Below are 19,897 nucleotides of genomic sequence, written 5' to 3'. Positions count from 1 at the left end.
TGTGAACAAAGAAATAAAGCAGAAAAAAATTGTTTCTTTCATTATTCAAGGGATTCTGTTTGTTTGTTTTTTGTCCTTCCATCAATTTCTTCTGCAAACACAGTTTTGAGTGGGTCCAGTAGTTGTGGCAGTTTTGAAAAATTGCTTGAGTGAACCTGTCAAAAAAGTCAATCAAGAAAGAAGTATGTTTCTATTAATATCTGGCTGGCTGGGAAATTAAGCAGAATGGACAATCACTGTAAACATGGGGAATGCAGAACTCTGATCAATAATACCTCTTCCTAACTGAGTTTGAGGTCCATAATGCAAGTTTCAGAACACATTTTTCCACTTGGATTTGTGGCCAAAGCACATAATACATAAGCCATAAATCTGAGCAAAAAAAAAAAGGTTCTGTAACTTACAGTACAGACCAACAAAAGAAGCTAGCAAGATATCATTTTATCTCTAGGTTCACATAAAAGAGGAAGATATCAATCAACCCTTTACACCCCAACATCAGTATGCAAATTCTCCATACTATGCTTTATACATTTCTTAAGGTGCAGACAAGGAGAATTTGTTTAACAATCAAGAGCATCTTTAGTCGGTGATCATTTCCTTTATTCTTGTGACCTAAATGTGTGAAATTTCCTTCCTTGGATACATTAAACTAAACATGTCTTCCTCTCAGGAAGGCATGAGATCAAAATGAGGCTGTAAGGATTGGATGAGAAATTAATTTTTCTTCTTGTGACAAAATTACTATCCATACAAGACTATGTAAAAAATATCTTTGATCAGGAATTTCAAACACTTTATCCACACCCAGCCATTGGCTGTGCCAGTAAAAGGGCTGGAAGGGAAAACCCAATCATGAAGGCTGCTTGGAGGCTAAAAAGATGACAGTACGAGGTCTCACAGGCTGTGGTAGACTGCCATTAACCAGCTTTGAATAAAACCCTTGCTTGATTAATCCATAATTTTTACTGTACCTTCATGTGATCAAATGCAATGCCTGTACACCTTGTAAATTGTTCACTGAACACTGGGATTTTAGGATAACGTTGACTAAAGTGATTCAATATGATAAACTTTGCACCCATCTTCATTCCACTTTCGATTGCCTCAGTAGTTGTACTAGTCAGAAAAGAAAACACGTAAAAATTTAACAAACAATCAACCAAAAAGAAAGAAAAATAACAAAAAACAATGACAACAACAAGCAACTCAGGATGAAAAAAAGAAAGTTCACTTAACAATTACTGATTTTTATATCTTAGAGCAAAGGAGATGCCACTCCCTAATTCACAAAAAAATCTTAGTCATATATTGTTGATAGCTTGATATACAATTTATTTCCAAAAAATATCACTTAAAAATCACAATTGTTCTCTCCCTTGAGAAAAAAAGTGTTTGATTTACTTTCCCATGTTCTTTACCTTTAACAAACCCTCCACCCTCCCCTCTCTCATACTCTGCCTTATGTCAAACTTGGGCCAAATCTTTGTGTGGACTTTAAATTTGCACTTTTTAAACTACTCACTGACTGATAATATTTATAGTTTTCTCATTAGTTTGAAGTTGAGCGATCCTTCAATTATTTCATTGTTCCCTGACCAATCATCATTTCCAAACCTGTGCTTTTTCTCTAGAGCTTCAATCATCAGTTCATCTTCAAGAGTGGCTTCATGAATGAGGAGATCAGCATCTGTCCCTGCAAATTATTAACACTTTGAATTATTGTTGTGCACCTGAATTCATCACCACAACGTTGAATTATTCTGACTACCAAAGAAATTTTAGGATTGATCTAGCCGCCCTGTTTTTCTGACAGCTTATACAAAACTGGTATAGTTTAAGCCATGAATTTTTTTACCTAGAAGGTTCACACACCTGGCTGTACTGCAAGATAGATCAACCTTACCAACTGGAATTAGATTTCAGGGTGGTTTGCTGCCAAAGCTATAGGAAACTGCCCCACACCAAGAAAACTGGTTGCCTAGGAGGAGAGCAAGCCACCTAGCTAGAGTGTACAAGAAAGGAACCATCTATTTTTGGATACATCTCTTCATCCCTTGTGCCTCCTCCCACCCTTGCAACTGACTTACCAGCCTTAATCAGTGCTAGGCATGGTCGTGTATCACCAGAATAAACAATCTTCCAGCCTCGTTTGTGTGTCAATACCAAGCCATAGGCCTGTGGGCAGTGATCTACAGGCACCGTTAAAACCTGAAAAATAAAAAAAACCCTCTACATTAATTCTGAGCGCTTAACTCACAAATTATACATAGTTCTAGGCCACTATCGTTTTCTGTAAGCACACAAGTGCACAGCATGTTTTACTATTACAAATTATATTGTCTGCAATTCTGCATCCCACATTTTCTGATTCCTTCAAGCTAGAGACCAGGAGACTACTTTCACATTATTCTATTAATAAATCTTTAGAAACTCACCTCCTTTGCATCTAAGTGATGTGTAACAGACCAGTAATCTTCATACAGGCCTTTTACAGTTAAGTCCCTGCTGTCCACAAACCTAGCATGAAACAATTTCATGAAAAGCATGATCACCTTTGGCTATGTGATTGTCTACTCATATGTTTAGTAGCTTTACATCGGTTATGAAGTTTTTTCTTTTTTAATTTGTCGATCAATGTACTTTTAGCAGTCAATAACACAATTATATTAAACAATGATTCTTTCCTTGTTATCGACTTGACAGGAGCAACTGATAAGTAATATTTTTCAAGAATTAGATTAAAGACTTGGGTGGAGAGTGACATTTGGTATTAAACAGCAGGCAAAGACAGAAAAGTATTATAATCAAAACTACAAGATTATTACATAATTATTAATAATAATAAAACAAAGATCATATCCATATGTATATTGCACTACATATTAGGTATTAATTACTACAACAAAATGAGGAGAATTTTAAAAACCTGTACTCAATGTCCTCACAGAAGCTGTCGTATTCCTTCAACCATTTTCCTATTTTGGCAGGACCAATGATTAACAGAACATCACCCTCCTACAATAAATTTAACTGAACTATTAACCTTTAGACTCCCAAGATCTGATTGTTAATTCTCTCCTCTTGCTGCTACACAATTCCTTGTAATTTAGTTACGAGAATTTGGTGTAAGATCAAGATTAAAACTTCTTCCTGATAAGTTTGAGTATTCTCATTGACCATTTGCTAGAGAATGTTTGGATCTCATAGGGAGAAATTACATGTTAGTCACTTGGGAAAATCCTTACCATATCTACTGTTTCTCTTTTCTTTAAAATACGAATAAGACCCTGTGGGATAGAGTGACCAAAATAAAAATATAGTATAAATAAAACAAATTTGAAAACAATAAACAAACAAAGCAATAACAAAAAACAAAAACATGTATTTGAGCTTTGGAAACATACAAGTATGTAATGAAATAAACCCCTTAAACCTAATTGTCATTTAATTACAATTTTCAAGATGATTTCATTTTTGCAAATCTCACTATAGGAAGTGCTCTTCACAAATTAAAATGTTTCCAACAAAAGGGAAAAAATGCACAGTGATGTTTACATTACACAGACATTTTCCTCCATAATGCTACCATTGATAAAATTCTGCATATATAAACACCTAATGACTGACAAAAGGATATTTTTTGCTCTCTGTGAGAAGCCTGATTACATTTTTTATCTGTGTCTGGCAATGCAGGTCAACAGTATTTTGCTGTACCCCCATACCTTAATTAGAAACTCTTCTTACTGTCTGTTACACAATGTGTATGATGTTAGTTTGGATAATTTGGTATTGGATCAACTTATAATCCCCTAATTGACAATTTTTCTTTATTCTCATGACCTGTCTACTTGATACAGTATTGAATTGCAAGGAGAAATTCTGTCATGGTCACTCTGGGAGTTAAGGGGTTAACTGACTTATTAAATGACTGGTAGATCATTCATGGTTATTGTAACAAAATCAATCTTTATTATCTTACCAAGTGATGATCAGCATGAATGTGAGATATGAAAACACATTTGAGTCGCCTCAGTACATGGTCCACATATTTACCATAATGTCGATAGAGCTGCCCATATGTACCTTCACCACAGTCAAGGAGTATGGAATCCCTCTCGCTATTCACAAATTCAATTACACAATTGTCACATTATAACCCAAAACTTGCACGTAACTTGGTTTCTGTGCCACTGTTGCTTGTTGTATTCACTAAAACTTTCAAGAAATTAAATACAGAAACAAATGTTTTATGTGTAAGTGACACTATCAACTGCAGCTTCTATGCCAACTTTTTGTTTGTAACACATTTGGATGGCAGCTGTTTTCCATTGTTTACTGGATGTGCACAAATCAACTTGGAAATTATTTGTTAATTTGAGATGTGTGGTCTAGTGATGAAAAAGAACCAATTAAAGGATAGAGGAGGTTTTATAATGTACATGATCATCCTTTCAACTACTTGTAAGGTTGATGAAAATTGTCCTGGAAAAAACCATTAAATATTCTAAGTTAATTTTGTCAAGGTTGGCAAACTGGAAAGATGCAAGGATAAACCAAAAGGAAACCAGGATGTCTGAGGATAAAGAAGATTTCAGTGGATCATATATCACAAATTAATGTGAATTATTTAGTCTGAATGTTTTTACCAGGTGGGGCAAAGCTCCTATATTATTTAATCTTCTCCTTCATTTCCACTCTCATTTTTCTTACCTCATATTGATCAATGTAGAGCTGACATTTCTGTATTTTGATGGAATAGATGCCCCAGTTCCCAAGAAAACTACCTCGTAATCCTTGTGTTGCATTTCCCATGCACTTTTCTTTACTTTCATTTGAATCATTTCACTCAAAGTAAAACCACTTCTTTCAGTGCCCGATAGAGGTACTCCAACAGCATCCAAGGTATCTCTGAGAACATTCCTATACCTACTTTCTGCAAGTCTATTTGTAGGAGGACTTCTGATTAAGTCACTTGCCACCAAGGAGCTGCTAGTTGGTAGTGATCTGGAAGTACCAGCCACTGATAATGATTCCTTCTCTTCAGTACTTCTTTTCTCCAAGCCTCTATCACATAACAACTCTATAGATTGCTCATTTAAGAGTGCTTCAGTTTCTTTCATCACTGTGTTCACATCTAACTTTTGTAGTACCTCAGACCTATCAAACCCTTGTTGTTTACCTTCTCGAAGATAAAACTTGAGTAAATTCTCCCCAGGAAAGCAATTCCTTGGTAAGGCATCTTGTTTTATTTCCTGCAAAAAAACATGTGAGCAGTTACAAACTGTATAATAATACATTTGAACCTATCATGATAGACACTTTGTGTGAGCATCAGCATCTCTACCTATGACTATCTTGACATGAACCATTTGAAATCCCACTGAGCTGCATCCACAGCACTAATTCCAGGGTTTGCCATATTTTACAATCCAATCTATGCCACAAATTATTCTCTTAAATGATACTTACAGGTGTGTCCATGGTTTCCAATAGGGGAAAAATCTCTGGATTAATGGTGTGTAATTTACACTGAACAGTTCCTTGAGACTGAAACACCAGGGGTGCCATACACACATGCTTGTTAATCAACAAATGGGACACCTTGTCTCCAAACCTGGTTTTTTATAACATTTAAATTATGTCAATATTTCCCACCAGAAATTTACAGCACATGGTTTAAAACAAGAGGTACACATAACAATTGATGACTGTCCTGTCCGTCAAAAAATAAAAGAATAACTGTCTTGCATCATTGGTCTATGTGTGGATAGCCCCTTAACCCTTTAACTCCCATGAGTGACCAAGACTGAATTTCTCCTTACAATATCAATAGAATATCAACCAGATAAGTGACGAGAATAAAGAAAAATATCACTTTGGGAATAATTAGTTGATCCAATACTAAATTCTCTGAACTAGCTTTATAAGAATTGAATTGCTGACAGTAAGGAGAATTACAAATTTGATCTGAAAGTTAAAGTGTTAAAGAAATGTTGCTGAAGAAAATGATTCACTTCTTCAGTTAGTTGCATTAAAGTCATAATTTCTCCAATGATGACTTCACCTCAAGTTGTTAAAATGTCGGTTAGTGATTAACATAAAACTTCTCCCTACAATATCCATACATTATTCAGCAAACAGGTAATGAGAATATTAAAACTTATCGGATAGAAGTTGCTATCTTGATCTAGCACCAAGTTCTCATAACTAATTTACAAGGAAATGTGTAGCAGCTAGAGGAGAGAATTAACAAGCAGATCTTGGCAGTTAAAGGGTTAATTTTGACAACAGTGTGACTATTTAGGACTACTCTCCTATGGTTACTGGCATTCATACTTCTTGTTCAAAATCACTTATTCATAAACTAATAGGAAATAAATTCATTACAGGAACTACAATGAACACTACCAACCCTTTCATCCAATCTTTATATTCTTCATTTTGGAAAACATCCATTGGTGTCAAGTGTACAATAATGACAGGAGTTAAGTTTGGCCCTCCTTCCCAGTACTTTTTGAGCTGCTCATTGGAGACTAATGATGGTATAAATGCCACTGTGGGACATTCAATGATGAGAAAAACAGAGCCAGGCTGAGAAGGTCCCATGACTTGCTCAGGATGCACCTGGAAAAAAATGGAATGGAATATCTTGTATATCTTTAATGGACTGCAATCTGGCAAGAGTAGGAACACATTAACATACCCTCAATTAAGACAAAAAAGGATAAATTTGTGATGTTGATAATATGTGAATCAGATAGCCAAGAAATCTTCATATAATTAATTGTCATGTATAAAAAATCATGCTCTGTTATATTTAAGTTCGCTATGAGTGATAAAAATTAACCCACAAATTTCATTTCCTTAGATAATTATATAGTACCACATTTAATGAAAGTTTCTTTAGTGAAAATAATAGTGTTTCTTTTATTGTACTGTTGAACAAACAATGTCCAATTGAGATTTAAAACTGACCTTGCGTCCATCTTCTAGCGTGACAGTCTTTCCAGCAACAAAATCCCTGAACAAGGGTCCTTTTGGTACACCTAGCTCAATGGCTTTCTTAGGGAAAAGCTTCCCAGGTAGAGTGGAAAGCTGGCAGATGTAGCAAACTGCAGTTAATGTCTCAGGACTGTCCATCTTTGCTTTTTTAACTGATGGCAGATCATCCACATCACTTGAAGGAGAAGAATCATCACCTAATTTCCAAGCACCATCTGCAGGGTATTTTGAAAGAGAGAGCCTCGAAACAGTAGTGTTATGTGTCTCTATTGGCAACCCCAAGAAACCCCTTAAAAAACAGTGATTAGGATCTAATTTCTCCTTCCAATATCACCCCTAAATCAAATACTAAGGCCATGAGAATAAAGGATATTGCCACCTATTAAAGCAGCTCTTGATAGTTAAACAAATTCTCATTGTCAGCACCTTGGCAAAGGTAAGGACGTAAGTATGGAGAACATGCATACTGATATAAAGGGTTAACCCTTTAACTCCCAAGATCTGATTGTTAATTCTTCCCTCTTGCTGCTACACATTTCCTTTTAAATTGGTTACAAGAATTTATTGTGAGATCAAGGTAACAACTTCTACCTGATACATTTGAATACTCTCATTACCTGTTTGCCAAACAATATATGGATATAATAGGGAGAAGTTACATGTCAATCACTTCTGAGAGTTAAAGGGTTAACTTTGCAAGCTCAACTTATTTTCTGCCTTGGTTAACATGTATTTGCATCAAATCAATTAATGGCAAATAAACTAGGAAGAAAGCAATTAAATGTACACACTTTGAAGGAACACATGACAAATGCAAAATAAAAATACACAATAGTACTAACCATTCAGAAGAACTGGCCATATTGTTAAATTTTCGTCTTCATACTTGTCCTTATCTGTTCCTGTGAATCCAACACAATCAAACTTCAGGTTTTCATGATGCAAGAAAAATCTTGTGGCATGAATGAAATGAGACAAGGTGCTGGGTCCATGAAGACGAATGTCTGATTTTCCAAAGTCCCTCACTGTCATTGCAACTCCAGGCAGACCTCCAATGTACTCCCAACATATCCGCGTGAAGAAAAGGTTGTTCACTCTTGAGAGTTTTAGTTTGTGTTCAAAGCATAATCTCTGAGTTCCCTCTCCACAGTTGAAAAGATATCTGTGCATAACAGCAATACAGCAATGTGAACCAGTGAATCAATCATGCAGTTATTCAGTCAATCAAGTTATTAGTCAATCGAATAACAACAAATCCCTCCATCGACCACCCACTCAATAAATCCTATTTTTTTTTCAAATGTCACTTCGAATTTAAGGTCAAAATAGATATTTAAGGTAACTAAATGCCTAGAGAGAGAAAAAATTAAGATAAACAATAAATATCATATTCATTTTGAGCATCAGACATCAGCATACCTCTGAGATTCAGCAAAGAGATATAACGATGGACTTGTGTCGCCAGTTTCTGTTCCGACAACTTGCAGATAAACATTTGCTGTAGGTTTGGACGTACTCAGGGATGCTGCCATTAATTTACACGTTCTCTGGAGTTGAAACTTCCTTAATATTGACAATACTCTCATTTAGAACGAAGGTAAAAAGTATTAAAAGACTTCACTACATTTTCCTCATGCTAGCCGCCATGTTGAATTTTATTCTCTGAGGAAGAAACGTGCCTCCTTACATGACAGTTTTGTAGAGACAGTGAACGACCGCTGGGTACCATTTCGTTCCCAGGATCTCTCGATCATTTGCGGCTCATCCCAGCGTAAAAGGAGTTATAGGATTTCAGAGCATACTTCTGGATGGTATAACTCCTGGAAGACTTGCATATAAACTCTAGCATTTTTTTCATACTACTCTTTAAACTCACCTACGGGCTCCGTTATCCGCTTTGCTTTGAATTCATTTACCAGCTGAATCTTTTCTTTCTTCTTACCTGTAATGTCCTTAAAAGTTCTTCACGGTGGCAAAAACTTACCCTCTGTATTACTTTAGGGCCGATTTCTTATTAAAAAAGTAAATGGGAAACTAAATGGGGAAAGATATTTTCAAGGTTCAACAAACAATTTTTAAGAGTTGCCGGATATAAGGACTGAAATACCACAGAGGCAACAACAACTTTGTTTATTTGTACCCTACTTTAATTTACACGATAAAAAAATACATACATTACTTGAAAAATGGAGTGAGTTTAGGTTACACGTAATAACCACTGAGGGCTTAAAAGGTAGGGCAGCTTTACTTAGGTTACCACGCACACACGCGCGCACACACACGCACACACGCACACGCACATACTGGACAAAACACAAAAAATGAAAGAAAGCCAGTAGACAATGAAAGACAACAAAAGAATGCAACACAACAAGATGGTCGCGAAACAAAATATTTATTGAACTTAGCAAGTGCGTTGGAAACTTTGTAGTTTTTCCAGCAGTACTGTATAAAAACCACACGCTTAAATCGCATAATCTGAGAAGTCTGAGAAGTCTGATACGGAAAACCCCGAAAACAAATGATTCACTAAAATATATTAAAGTTCACACGGCAACCAGGTGGACAATCAGACATGGTTTGATGCTACTCTGGTTTACAGATTTAATGAATGTAACCGAAGAATTACAATTCATAGACCCTGATTATTATTCACTTTTCTACTTCCGACTCTACTTCAAAGTTCAATAGGCAAGAACGCCAAAAAAACTCTGTGAATGACGAGCTCGAATCCCATCGAAGTCTGGAGTTTTTCTGGCTTCTTTCCAGCAAATTTTCAGACGCTAAGCCTCTGAAAAAAAATTAACATCTTCTTTAATTAAAATTAAAATGTCTTTTTTAAAAAACTTAACAGATGACCCGCAACTACTAATTTTGCTGCATCTTTTATTGATTTCGTCAAGTATCGTACGCAGATGTTCCATTTGCTCGTTTGCCGTTATCGTATTACTACTGTTACAACACGACGTTGTCATTTTTCATTTACAACATTCATATTTGCAGAGGATCTGTTCCATATTTCGGCCTAAATCTGGTAGTCATGAAGTCAAGGAGGAGAAAACAATATAATTTTTGAATGGGCTGAACCTAATGCTTAGACAGTTCGAGGATTTTTAGTCTCTGTATTAGTTTAAAGGAACTCTTAAATTTGGAATGATAACATGGTTTTCATGTATGGCTGCAGGCATCAAATCATTTTGTTTTATGTACTAGACATCTCTGAAATGTGAAGAAGCTGAATTTTCATAAAAGGTTCTATTTATAGCCATGACAACCATAATTATGCTTTAATTCCCAGGTGGGCTGTTAGAAACTCCGAACAAAGTGACTGCAATTTAAACAGTAAAACCCCCTTTTTTGTGGAGCGTAGTTGCGATAAAATAATGAATGAAAAGTTCTGCGAGGAGTTCATGCAGTATTTTCCCTCCGCTATCGAAATCAGCGATTTCCGATGGACTAACTTTGCTAATTGTGTCCTGAACATTTTCCTAACTTATACGGCTATTATGCTGAATATTATGACGATCTACGCGATACGGAAAACCTCGACGCTGTCAAAGACTCTTAGAACATTGCTGCTGAGTCTTGCAGTTTCTGATGTTGGCGTTGGTCTGTTTGTTCAGCCATTTTATTCGTCACTGCAAGTGAACTGGGTACAACAGAGCAATCCTAACTGTAATACGTTCACGGCCTTCATGATAATCAACATTACTTTTTCCGTAGCTTCGTTCATGGGTGTTGTCGCTGTTAGTGTAGACAGGTTCTTAGCGGTTCATCTTCATCTGCGATACCGGGAATTTGTGACCCACAAACGTGTTGTTGCTGCTATCTTATCAAACTGGCTTCTGGGTCTGTTTGTTTCCCTTATGATACTTTGGGCTCCTTTCAGCGCTCAGAACCTAATTCTTTCAGCTGCTGGAGTTATTTGTTTTCTTCTTACAGCAATGATTTACATCAACATTTATTTAGTTGCTCGACGCCACAAAGTTCAAATGCGGTCTCTGCAAATACAGCCAAGAGAACGCATCGATGAAATGGGAGATTTTGCCCGCCAACTCAAGTCTGCTGTCAGTGTATTCTACGTATATATAGTGTTTTTACTTTGCTATGTTCCTTTTTACGTCTGCGTGGCTTCCATTAAAATCTACGGCTCGAGTACAACATTGAAAAAATGTTATCTCCTCTCAGTGACTCTGGTTTTTCTAAATTCATCACTGAACCCTGTGATTTACTGCTGGAAGATGAAACACATTAGACAGGCACTAATGGACTCACTAAAGAGCATATCTTGGAACAGAAATTAGCCTTCCTAATTGACTTACACGGTTTTCAAATAAGTGCCGAAAGTGATTGAGCTTCAGAACTTCTCAGTGTGGTTTTTTGTAACTTTTCCTTGCAATTGGTGAAAAAGAAACTCACGTCGCTTTTTCAGTGAACCCAATTGAAAACTGAGAAAAAAAAATCGCGATTTCGTGATAATTACTTTCAAGCTTGCGGCAGATTTATTAATTTTTCTTACATACGTTCTCATTTTTTGCTTCTGGTCGTATTCCTCTGCATTTCCGATTTGCTATGGAGATTACTCAATCTGGTTTTAGTTTTAGGACACTCCATAGAAATCCGCTCGGTAAAATTTCCGCACAGCCCCATACTACATTATGCCTTCAGTTCTTGGATAGAGAAAAAAATAACAAAAACAATACATTGCCATTGGGAAAACAGATTTGTTTTACAATAGTATGGGGCTGTACGGAAATTTTACGCTGAACCAAGTTGTGTAGCGAACTAAGATTTCCTTCATTCACTTCCCAGAATTTTTTAATGACAAATGAAAATGAATGTAAATTTCTACACGTCTCATTTCTTTACCCTCAAATATCTGTGGTCCGTTTTGGTCTGTTATGATCTCCCTCTTTACATAAACGTTACTTTTGTACAGCGCATATACAGCTTCTTCTGCTTTTTTCCCCCAGGGTTTTTCTTTAAGCATAGTTTGTAAGATCTTAGCGTGCAGAATGTATTTAATCATTAATTAGGGTGTCTCGTTTGTGTCGTTACTGTTTGTCGTCGTCTGTTAGTGTTTTTTCACCGGTTAAATAGCCTCTGTTATTTTCTTTATCACATACTTTCGTTCATTATTGTTTCTTTCGCAATTATAAGCGTCAATTAAATTTTCAGTTAGTCGTTTTCGCATGAATTAATTTTAGTTTTTCGTACATATATAAACTTAGTTTTCTCTGTTCAGGGCCCTTTATTTTCGGTAGTCGCGCTAGGCGCAGATAGCTCTCAAGCAGTTCCTTTATTCTTCATTTCGTCTTCGGACAGTGTTTTTCCCTCAAGCACAGTTTTCCAGAAATCGTAACAATGTAAATATTGTCGTTTCAAGTTGGCTCAGTGTATTTCTTTACTATCACCTTTACTTAATCAATTGTTGTAATTTTGTATTATTTGTTTATTTTTAAAGTTTCAACCCACATCGTTCACCGTCAATAAATGGCCTTTTTTTAATCAGTGATTGTGGTGTTGAGAAGTTACGATTGCCGCAGTCATATAGTTCCCAGACCATCACTCCTGAGCAATTGTCCGCGCAGAGTCTGAGAAAATGTAATTTCTGACGTTTGAGTGACATGGGAACGAATTAGTCAGAAATTAATATTCTGACGGCACGTTGAAGAGGTTCGCATGGCATTGGCCACTTCTAAAGGGTGGTTTTTTAGTGGTGTTTCGTATCTGGCGTAGCACAGCCTATTTTTGTAAAACCCTTCATTTTCAGTGAATACTTGCAGTACATTGCAGATTGTAGTAGGATGTGTAGACTACAAGACTGGCTGACTCCTCCTAAATAAACTTTCACATTGAATATCTCGCCTGAGTGTAGTCAGAATATTTCTTTTTGGTGATATCGCGGATTTTAGGGTCTTAAGTTTGACGGAGCCGAAGAAATTGAGGTATGGGACAGAGTTTTATACAATATGAAAAATAATCTTAATTCTTCGGTTAAAATGATCTATTTACAACAAATTTAGTCGACTTAGAAGCGACTCTCGGCTACCTTTGTTTATTATATACTTAACAAAATATCGCGTTTCTGATTGGTCAATGATGAATGCATAAATAGGTTATAGAGTGCAATAGAGGTTATAGAGTGCAATACGGAGAAGTTGCCATGGAAACACCGGGGAAGCGCCAAATTTGAACACCAAATTATAAAAAAATGGCTGACAGCCGGTTTGCTTCGTCGAGAATATAATAAATAAAAAATCGTATGAACCTGCTCGTGCATTTCGTGATTTATGGTCACTCGTGATGTTTTGAAAGTTCTCAAATTGCACTCGCCTACGGCTCGTGCAATTTTGAGAACTTTCAAAACATCACTCGTGCCCATAAATCACGAAATGCACTCGCGTTCATACGATTTCCTATACTTATCGTCAAGATCGTTTTTCCATTAAGGAGGGTACACCCGAAAATGGTTGTTGTGAATGACATAAATCGTTGGCTGACAACCTGAGCGGAAGTCATCATCATCAGCTTGACTCTGATAATCTTAAATAAAAAAGGTACTTTTAATTCGTCGTCAGAGTCAGTTTAGAAGGACTTCTGCATTTGAAACAGCGAATGGACTATCGTCCATGTTTGCATAAGATATTTCAGTTTTTCCTGTGCCTGATTTTCATGAAAAACTGAGAAGTCGGACGGTTGCACCTTTACTGCGCTCTTACGACTCATATTTCTTGGCGTAGAAACTGCAAATGAGATGTTGATTACTGTTTAATTTTTTTTTGCTAAGAGGCCAAAACTTAGCCACAGTGAGTTAAATTCGACAGACCATGCAGTTGAACGACAGCCGTTAGCGTTGTGCCAAATAAGTTTTCAGTGCAGAAATTTCTGAAATTTTTGAATTTCATTAGTTTGTTTGTTTTTCTTTTTCACTTTTTTTTAAATTCCTTTTGTTTTCTTTTGTCACGTTTCTGGCCTTATTCATTTTTCAGAACTTGGCTTTTCTTTAATTGGCAGATATAGTTTGTTTTCTTGGAACGAAAATGATTTACATCAGCATTTATGTTGCTCGCAGACGCCATAAGAAGGAAATGGAGTCTAGTCAACTACAATTAACGTAGAGAACACATCGTGTATCTGTTAAGCAACGTGTCTTGGAGCACAAAGCGTGCATCACAGGAAAAGTCATACGGGCAACAATTTAATTGGCCATCTTGCCGCGCGACTGCTGCAGATACTGAAAGGAATGTTGCCCGAATTAACACATACCGTGAGGTGCTTGAAAAAAGCCTTGTCAGTCACGTAGAGAGACAATAAACGGCTGACAAATATATAAACAGTGACGATAAGATCACAATTCTTGGTCTCGCTTATTTCTGATCGCACTGAACTGCACAGTAATTAGAGTACATCTGAGATGAGTAGGTTATTTTCTGCACCATCAGTTAAAAAAATTAAAAGAAGAGTGAGTACTCTGTAAGATTTTTTGTACCTTAGAATATAAGCTGCTTTTAAGGTCAAGACAATGCTGGTTATTTTTAATTTTTTTTTTTTTGCCTTTTTGTCTGATCTCAATTGCCACTAATGAAGAAAACTACGACTCCTTTTACGGCGTCAATTAGATGTATACCTTTACTTTCTCATATCGACAGTTATGTACTCTTCCAGACATTTTAAACAATTTCTGTTAGCGACAACTGACAGGAAATACGAGGCCCTTTAAAAAAAAAGATTAGGAAGATGGCTCGTTGTATTCTTACATCACTGTTTTAAGCCTTGCGCTCAACGACAGGGGTCTTCGGGACAGTAATGAAATCCAAAGAGAAGGAAATAAAAGTGTTCTTCCCTTACTTTTCCTTCGCGGCGAAAGATGTTCAAAAGCATTCTTTCGTGAGTTAAATAATCTTTCATTCCATGTTTTGTAAATAAGTCAGCAGCTGCGCGGGTTCTGACTGGCCTCGGGGAACGAGAACTTAGTTGAACTTATATCAAGTTCTGTATTTAAAGATAACTGTTCATTTTCACCAAAAATTAATTTTGTCTAAGCTTTAAAATGCTGCTTCATCGGATATATTTTTTAGTGATTAGACCTTCGAAGAGAACAAGCTTCTTTCGACAAGTTAAAATTGCAGCCTAGAGCTCGAGCACACAGTGAAAGGCAATGTATTCATTTCCTTTATTTGAGTTATTTTGACCTCTATATTGAGCTGATTTTATTAACAAAGGAAATAGCCTTCTGTATATGAATAGAAAAACACTGAATCAACATCTTGCGCGGAAGCAAGGAAAAGCATTAAGAATATTTCACTTACTGAAAACGACAAAATTGAAAAATTATTGATAAAAGTCTTAAAGCTTAAAAATGATAATATTAGAAAGGTGAGTTATGAGTGAACTGTTAAATGGAGATACTGAGGATTCGTCACGAACGTGGGATGATAAAACAAAGGATTTGTGTTCACGGGCGTAAATATGTCTTTTGCCTGGCTCAGAGTTATTTTATCCCTAGCCGCTAGGCGACGGGTAGACTAATTCTGAGAAGGGCTTAAAACGTATTTATGCCCGCAAACATAAACTTAATTATTATCATCATCACTTAGGAGAGCACCTTGAAAATAAAAAATGACTAAAAAAAATGTGAACAAAACAGTCTGATTGGTCACGCGAGCGCACGAGCGGGTCAAATACATTTTAGCAGGCCGCTGAAATCCCCATTTAAGCCCACAAAATGCACTACAGTGCTCAAAAAAATTATACTAAAGAAGATTTTAAACTTCACAGACTTTACGACTTTCAGTTAGCCTCAGGGCAGTCTTATATTCTGGAAATATTGTTTTGGCGTTGTTAATTTTTTTTTTTTTTTTTTTAGAATTTTACATACAATTTTTGGAGACAGTGTGATTTGTCATCATGGAACCACTAAAGAATATTACTTTTATCTATTGATACTAGTTAAAACGCTTATTAATCGGATAGTTCATGGTGTTGTGCATGTATTTAGCGGTGCTACCCTTATTTTCATCTGATGCCCATTTAAACCTTTAGCTACATAAGCTACTAAGTGGCTCCAGCTGGTGGCTAGCTGTCTCGATCCATAAATGCTTCTCAGATGTGGCTTTTTATCTTTTCCTTGTGCGCATCAGCAGTGTGTCATACCTCCTATAGGTAAACTTGTCATACTTATGTCCCCTGGTGTCTTGATTTTGTTGAGCAAAACAAGCAATTAGGAAAAGTAGCCTTTTAAAATGTGACACCAACTGCTCTGAGGAATCGTTCAGCGTCATCTTCATTGTTTATTAAAAAAATGTGCTAAAAATTTGACGACGGTCTCTGCCATTTTGATCAGTCTTGTTTAACCCTTTCACTTCCAGATCGAATTTTTAATTCTTCTTACTGTCAACCATACATTCTTATGATGTTAGTTCAGAGAACTTAGAATTGGATCAACTCATTATCCCCAAATTGATTATTTTCTTTATCCTCATCGCTTATCTGGTTGATATCGTATTGATATTGTAAGGAGAATTCTGCCTTGGTCACTCATTGGAATTAAAAGTTTAAGAATGTTTCTATCTCCAAGCGATATGTTGAAACTGATTAGGAGAAAACCAAACGGCCGCTCTTTTTTTCAATAATCTCCGCGCTGTGGTTTGTGGTGCGGCTTCGTTGGCCAGATGTTTTCAACGAGTTGGTTTTAGTACATTTGAGAACAATTTTCAAACGGTTGAGTTCCTCGTTGAAATCTCAAAACCCTGCTAATAGTTTGATTCATTTCTTCGTTTTCAAAGAGGAAATTAAGATCATATCTTCTGGACCATACTTCCAGTTTAAAAGCTTTCTTAAGTAGATTGAGCGGTGATACCCTCCCTAATTGTACATCAATTACTTTTTTTTTTCGAACAGAGTGAAATTTTTTTGGCATCTCAGGTCTTCTTTCGAAATAAAAGAACTCAAGTAGGTATCTAAGAACCTTTGCAATTCATGGCGTGAACATTTTTCGTGATACGATTCAAGATTAATCCAGCCATTAAACATCTTTATCGTAAAAGGTTTTTATTAATGCCTTTTAATGCGAACGCCCTCAGGGCTCGGTAACATCGAGAGGCGGCTGTTGTCCGGCGTAAGCCTTCATGAATGATAAAAAATTTAAGTGTATGAGGAAACTTAGAAGACGTTTTTCCTTTGCGTCGAACACACGGTCATTTAATTAATCTTAACAGTTTGCTGTTAAACGGCTCAAAAACTAATCCTTTAGGTGCGCAAAAAAAAAACAAACAAAAACAAAAACAAATGTCAGCTTTCGACACCGCTACTCTTTTGAAGCCCTCTTATTGGTTATGCAACTTCAATTTGACCAAACACACCGCTCCTTGAATTGACCGACACAAACTCCTCTATCACACTACGTTTATAACAAAGTGGACAAAACTCTGTTGTAGAAAATCAGATTTTGGTAAAATCTTCCTAATATATATGTTTAAAGCTCATGATTTTGTTTTGTAAATTTTGGCAATTTTTTTTAACTTTGTAAATTAATATCGGTAAACAGGTTCAGTGGTAAGGAAATAAAAGGTCATAAATTACCTTTTTTCAATTTCCATCAGCGGACCCCGATGTTGTAATGGACTGCTGTGCAGGGAAAATGGGCCGTTAAAAGCTCGCAAATGTAATTTCCGGCATTCTGGGCATCATAAAAGGGTGGTGTTAACAATAATTTTTGTTGACAACTCGGTAACTAGCCTGTCATTCCTGAGCTTTCAGAATGTTGCGTTCATGAATAAATGGCTTGCAGGGGGGGTTCTTTTTAAGACCCCACCCTTACCTCATTGCCGGCTCGTAACTCACTCGCAAGAAAGCCCACGCTAAACCCAAAAATTAGAGCCTGTATGAAGGCTAACCAGACGGCAGTAATTATATGAAAAATTTGATAGGCAGCAGTAATTATATAAAGGGTCTTATGGACGGCGGACGACCGCTAGTAACCGACTCTCCACATCAAAAGTAACCTCATAATGATCTGAAGCACGCTCATTTCTCGAAATATTGGAGGTACGTTTGACTCAGTTCAACTCACAGCAAAAGTTTCACCTGCAATATATCAAAGTCTCGTCAAAGGATATGCTAACTATTGGTCGAAGTTCTCTTCAAGGCTGTAATTAACCCCTGGAATCATAACGTGTCCTCAGGCTGAAACAACAAAATTTGGATGCGGTTTTAAAGCTCCTTGCCAAAGTTTGATCAGCCGGATTTTCCATTCCGCTGCTCTGTTGCTTGTGTACTTATTATGTTTTGCGAAACATTGGTTCAATATTTTCCCTTCACCTCTGAATATGAAGAACTTCGCAGGAGTTACATCGCTAACTGCGTCTTCAATAATTTTCTGACCTATCTCGCCGTTATGCTAAACATTGTAACATTCTATGCGATACGAAAAACTCAATCGTTGCCAAAGACGACAAAGACTTTGCTTTTGAGTCTGGTTGTTTCTGATGTCGGTGTGGGTCTGTTTGTTCAGCCATTTTACACTTCACTACTGGTCAGTTGGCTACAACGAAACAGCCCGAGCTGCCTCACTTACCGAATGTTCAGTAACGTCGGCCTGTTCTTTTCTCAAGCTTCGTTTGCTGGTGTTGTGGCTGTAAGTGTAGACAGGTTCTTTGCTGTTAATCTTCATCTCAGATACAAGGAACTTGTAACCCACAAACGCGTTCTTGCTGTGGTGATTTCAATATGGGTGTTCAGTGCATTTGTTTCTTTGATAATATTGAGTGGTCTGCGCCTTATTCAGATCATCATTCAGACCTTTGCTCAAATAAGTAGCCTTGTTGTGACGACAGTAATTTATATCAAGCTTTATTTGGTCGTGCGATATCATAAAAATAGGATTCAGTTCTTGCAAGCGCGCGGTGAACAGCCTAGGGAAATAAAAAATTTATCGAGTGTCATAAAATCTGCGCTCGTTAGCTTTTACGTGTATGTGGCTTTTTTATTTTGTTACGCGCCTTATTGGTTCTCTGTGACGGCCATACGATTCTACGGTCCGACGGTGACATTGAAGAGTTTACATCTCTTCTCAGTGACTCTAGTTTTTATGAATTCGTCTCTAAACCCGGTGATATACTGCTGGAAGATGAGACACATTCGGTGCGCCGTTATGAACATACTTCGGAGCATGTCTAGGAACAATGGCGTGGAAATTAAATTTAGTACCGAACAGTCGGCAATGAGCCCTTGTGATGTCACCAACTGAAGGCTACTTCGTCCGCTTAAAGACTTATTTTCTCTTAAATCAGCGCTGAGAGAGACAGCGAAATAAAAAGCTTCCTCGATTTACTATAAAAAGCTAAAATAATAGCAAAGGGCAGAGTAAACCGGCTTTCCAGAGACAAACACAGTTTGCATGCAGTTTATCAGGGTTTGTGTTAGGAAAAGTTGGAGCGTATTTCAGGAACGCAAACCTGGATGAAGTTGTAAATCGACATTTGCATCAGGTTTTTATGTATAAAAAAGTATGATATAATCAAATGCAAAATTGAGAAACAGCAACTTTAATATAAAGCAAAGCAACAGGAGAGTAAAGCAAATTTAAGATCGCTTTTAAATGTTATAACTAATTTAAATTTTTGACAGAGTAAGTGAAATAAAAATTTGATAAATTAAAAATTCAGACTTTTCACTTTCCTTTGCGATATCATCTTCTTTGAACGAATACACCAATAATACGTTATAAGGTTTTTTTTTAACCTATTTACAAGAATAAACTTGTGGGATAAGGAAATTAATTTTTTTTTAGTACAAGGGCGTCAAAGCATACCGATCGGTTTTATTTATTTTCGCAATAGTCAGGTGTGGCCATGACAATGGTTTAAGCGCGTATACATGTCAAAGACAG

General features: G+C 36.6%; 3 protein-coding genes across 3 annotated transcripts; 2 read left to right on the top strand and 1 right to left on the bottom strand.

Moving 5' to 3' along the window:
- Positions 1 to 8: 8 nt before the first annotated feature.
- LOC131785995 (zinc phosphodiesterase ELAC protein 2) lies at positions 9 to 8,648 on the bottom strand. Its single transcript, XM_059102970.2, has 14 exons — positions 8,425 to 8,648; positions 7,848 to 8,167; positions 6,979 to 7,220; positions 6,416 to 6,627; positions 5,473 to 5,617; positions 4,714 to 5,255; positions 3,983 to 4,121; positions 3,249 to 3,290; positions 2,930 to 3,018; positions 2,439 to 2,520; positions 2,091 to 2,211; positions 1,618 to 1,696; positions 975 to 1,119; positions 9 to 155 (listed from the first exon to the last, which is right to left on the bottom strand). The coding sequence occupies exons 1-14, from the start codon at positions 8,589 to 8,591 to the stop codon at positions 42 to 44; spliced, it is 2,439 nt and encodes an 812-aa protein (XP_058958953.2). The 5' UTR covers positions 8,592 to 8,648; the 3' UTR covers positions 9 to 41.
- Positions 8,649 to 10,400: 1,752 nt separating this feature from the next.
- Positions 10,401 to 11,741, top strand: LOC131785980 (adenosine receptor A3-like). The gene has a single exon (XM_059102951.2). The coding sequence runs from the start codon at positions 10,416 to 10,418 to the stop codon at positions 11,307 to 11,309; it is 894 nt and encodes a 297-aa protein (XP_058958934.2). The 5' UTR covers positions 10,401 to 10,415; the 3' UTR covers positions 11,310 to 11,741.
- Positions 11,742 to 18,289: 6,548 nt separating this feature from the next.
- LOC131785984 (beta-4C adrenergic receptor-like) lies at positions 18,290 to 19,456 on the top strand. The gene has a single exon (XM_059102952.2). It carries the CDS (start codon positions 18,290 to 18,292, stop codon positions 19,253 to 19,255), a length of 966 nt encoding a protein of 321 aa, XP_058958935.2. The 3' UTR covers positions 19,256 to 19,456.
- The last annotated feature ends 441 nt before the right edge of the window (positions 19,457 to 19,897 follow it).

Source organism: Pocillopora verrucosa, chromosome 8 (genome assembly GCF_036669915.1).
Source record: "Pocillopora verrucosa isolate sample1 chromosome 8, ASM3666991v2, whole genome shotgun sequence".
NCBI classification, from domain to species: domain Eukaryota; kingdom Metazoa; phylum Cnidaria; class Anthozoa; order Scleractinia; family Pocilloporidae; genus Pocillopora; species Pocillopora verrucosa.
Note: the sequence above shows the minus strand (reverse complement) of the source record. Positions and strands in the feature narration are given on the sequence as shown.

Bases quoted from the DNA above. Each gene is read 5' to 3' on its own strand.
- LOC131785995 (XM_059102970.2), bottom strand. From the start codon at position 8,591: ATGAGAGTATTGTCAATATTAAGGAAGTTTCAACTCCAGAGAACGTGT. The intron at 5,618-6,415 runs GTTGGTAGTGTT...ATAAAAAACCAG, and splicing joins TATAAAGATTGGATGAAAGG to GTTTGGAGACAAGGTGTCCC. The intron at 2,521-2,929 runs GTTTTTAAAATT...GTTTCATGCTAG, and splicing joins TGTGAGGACATTGAGTACAG to GTTTGTGGACAGCAGGGACT.
- LOC131785980 (XM_059102951.2), top strand. From the start codon at position 10,416: ATGCAGTATTTTCCCTCCGCTATCGAAATCAGCGATTTCCGATGGACT.
- LOC131785984 (XM_059102952.2), top strand. From the start codon at position 18,290: ATGTTTTGCGAAACATTGGTTCAATATTTTCCCTTCACCTCTGAATAT.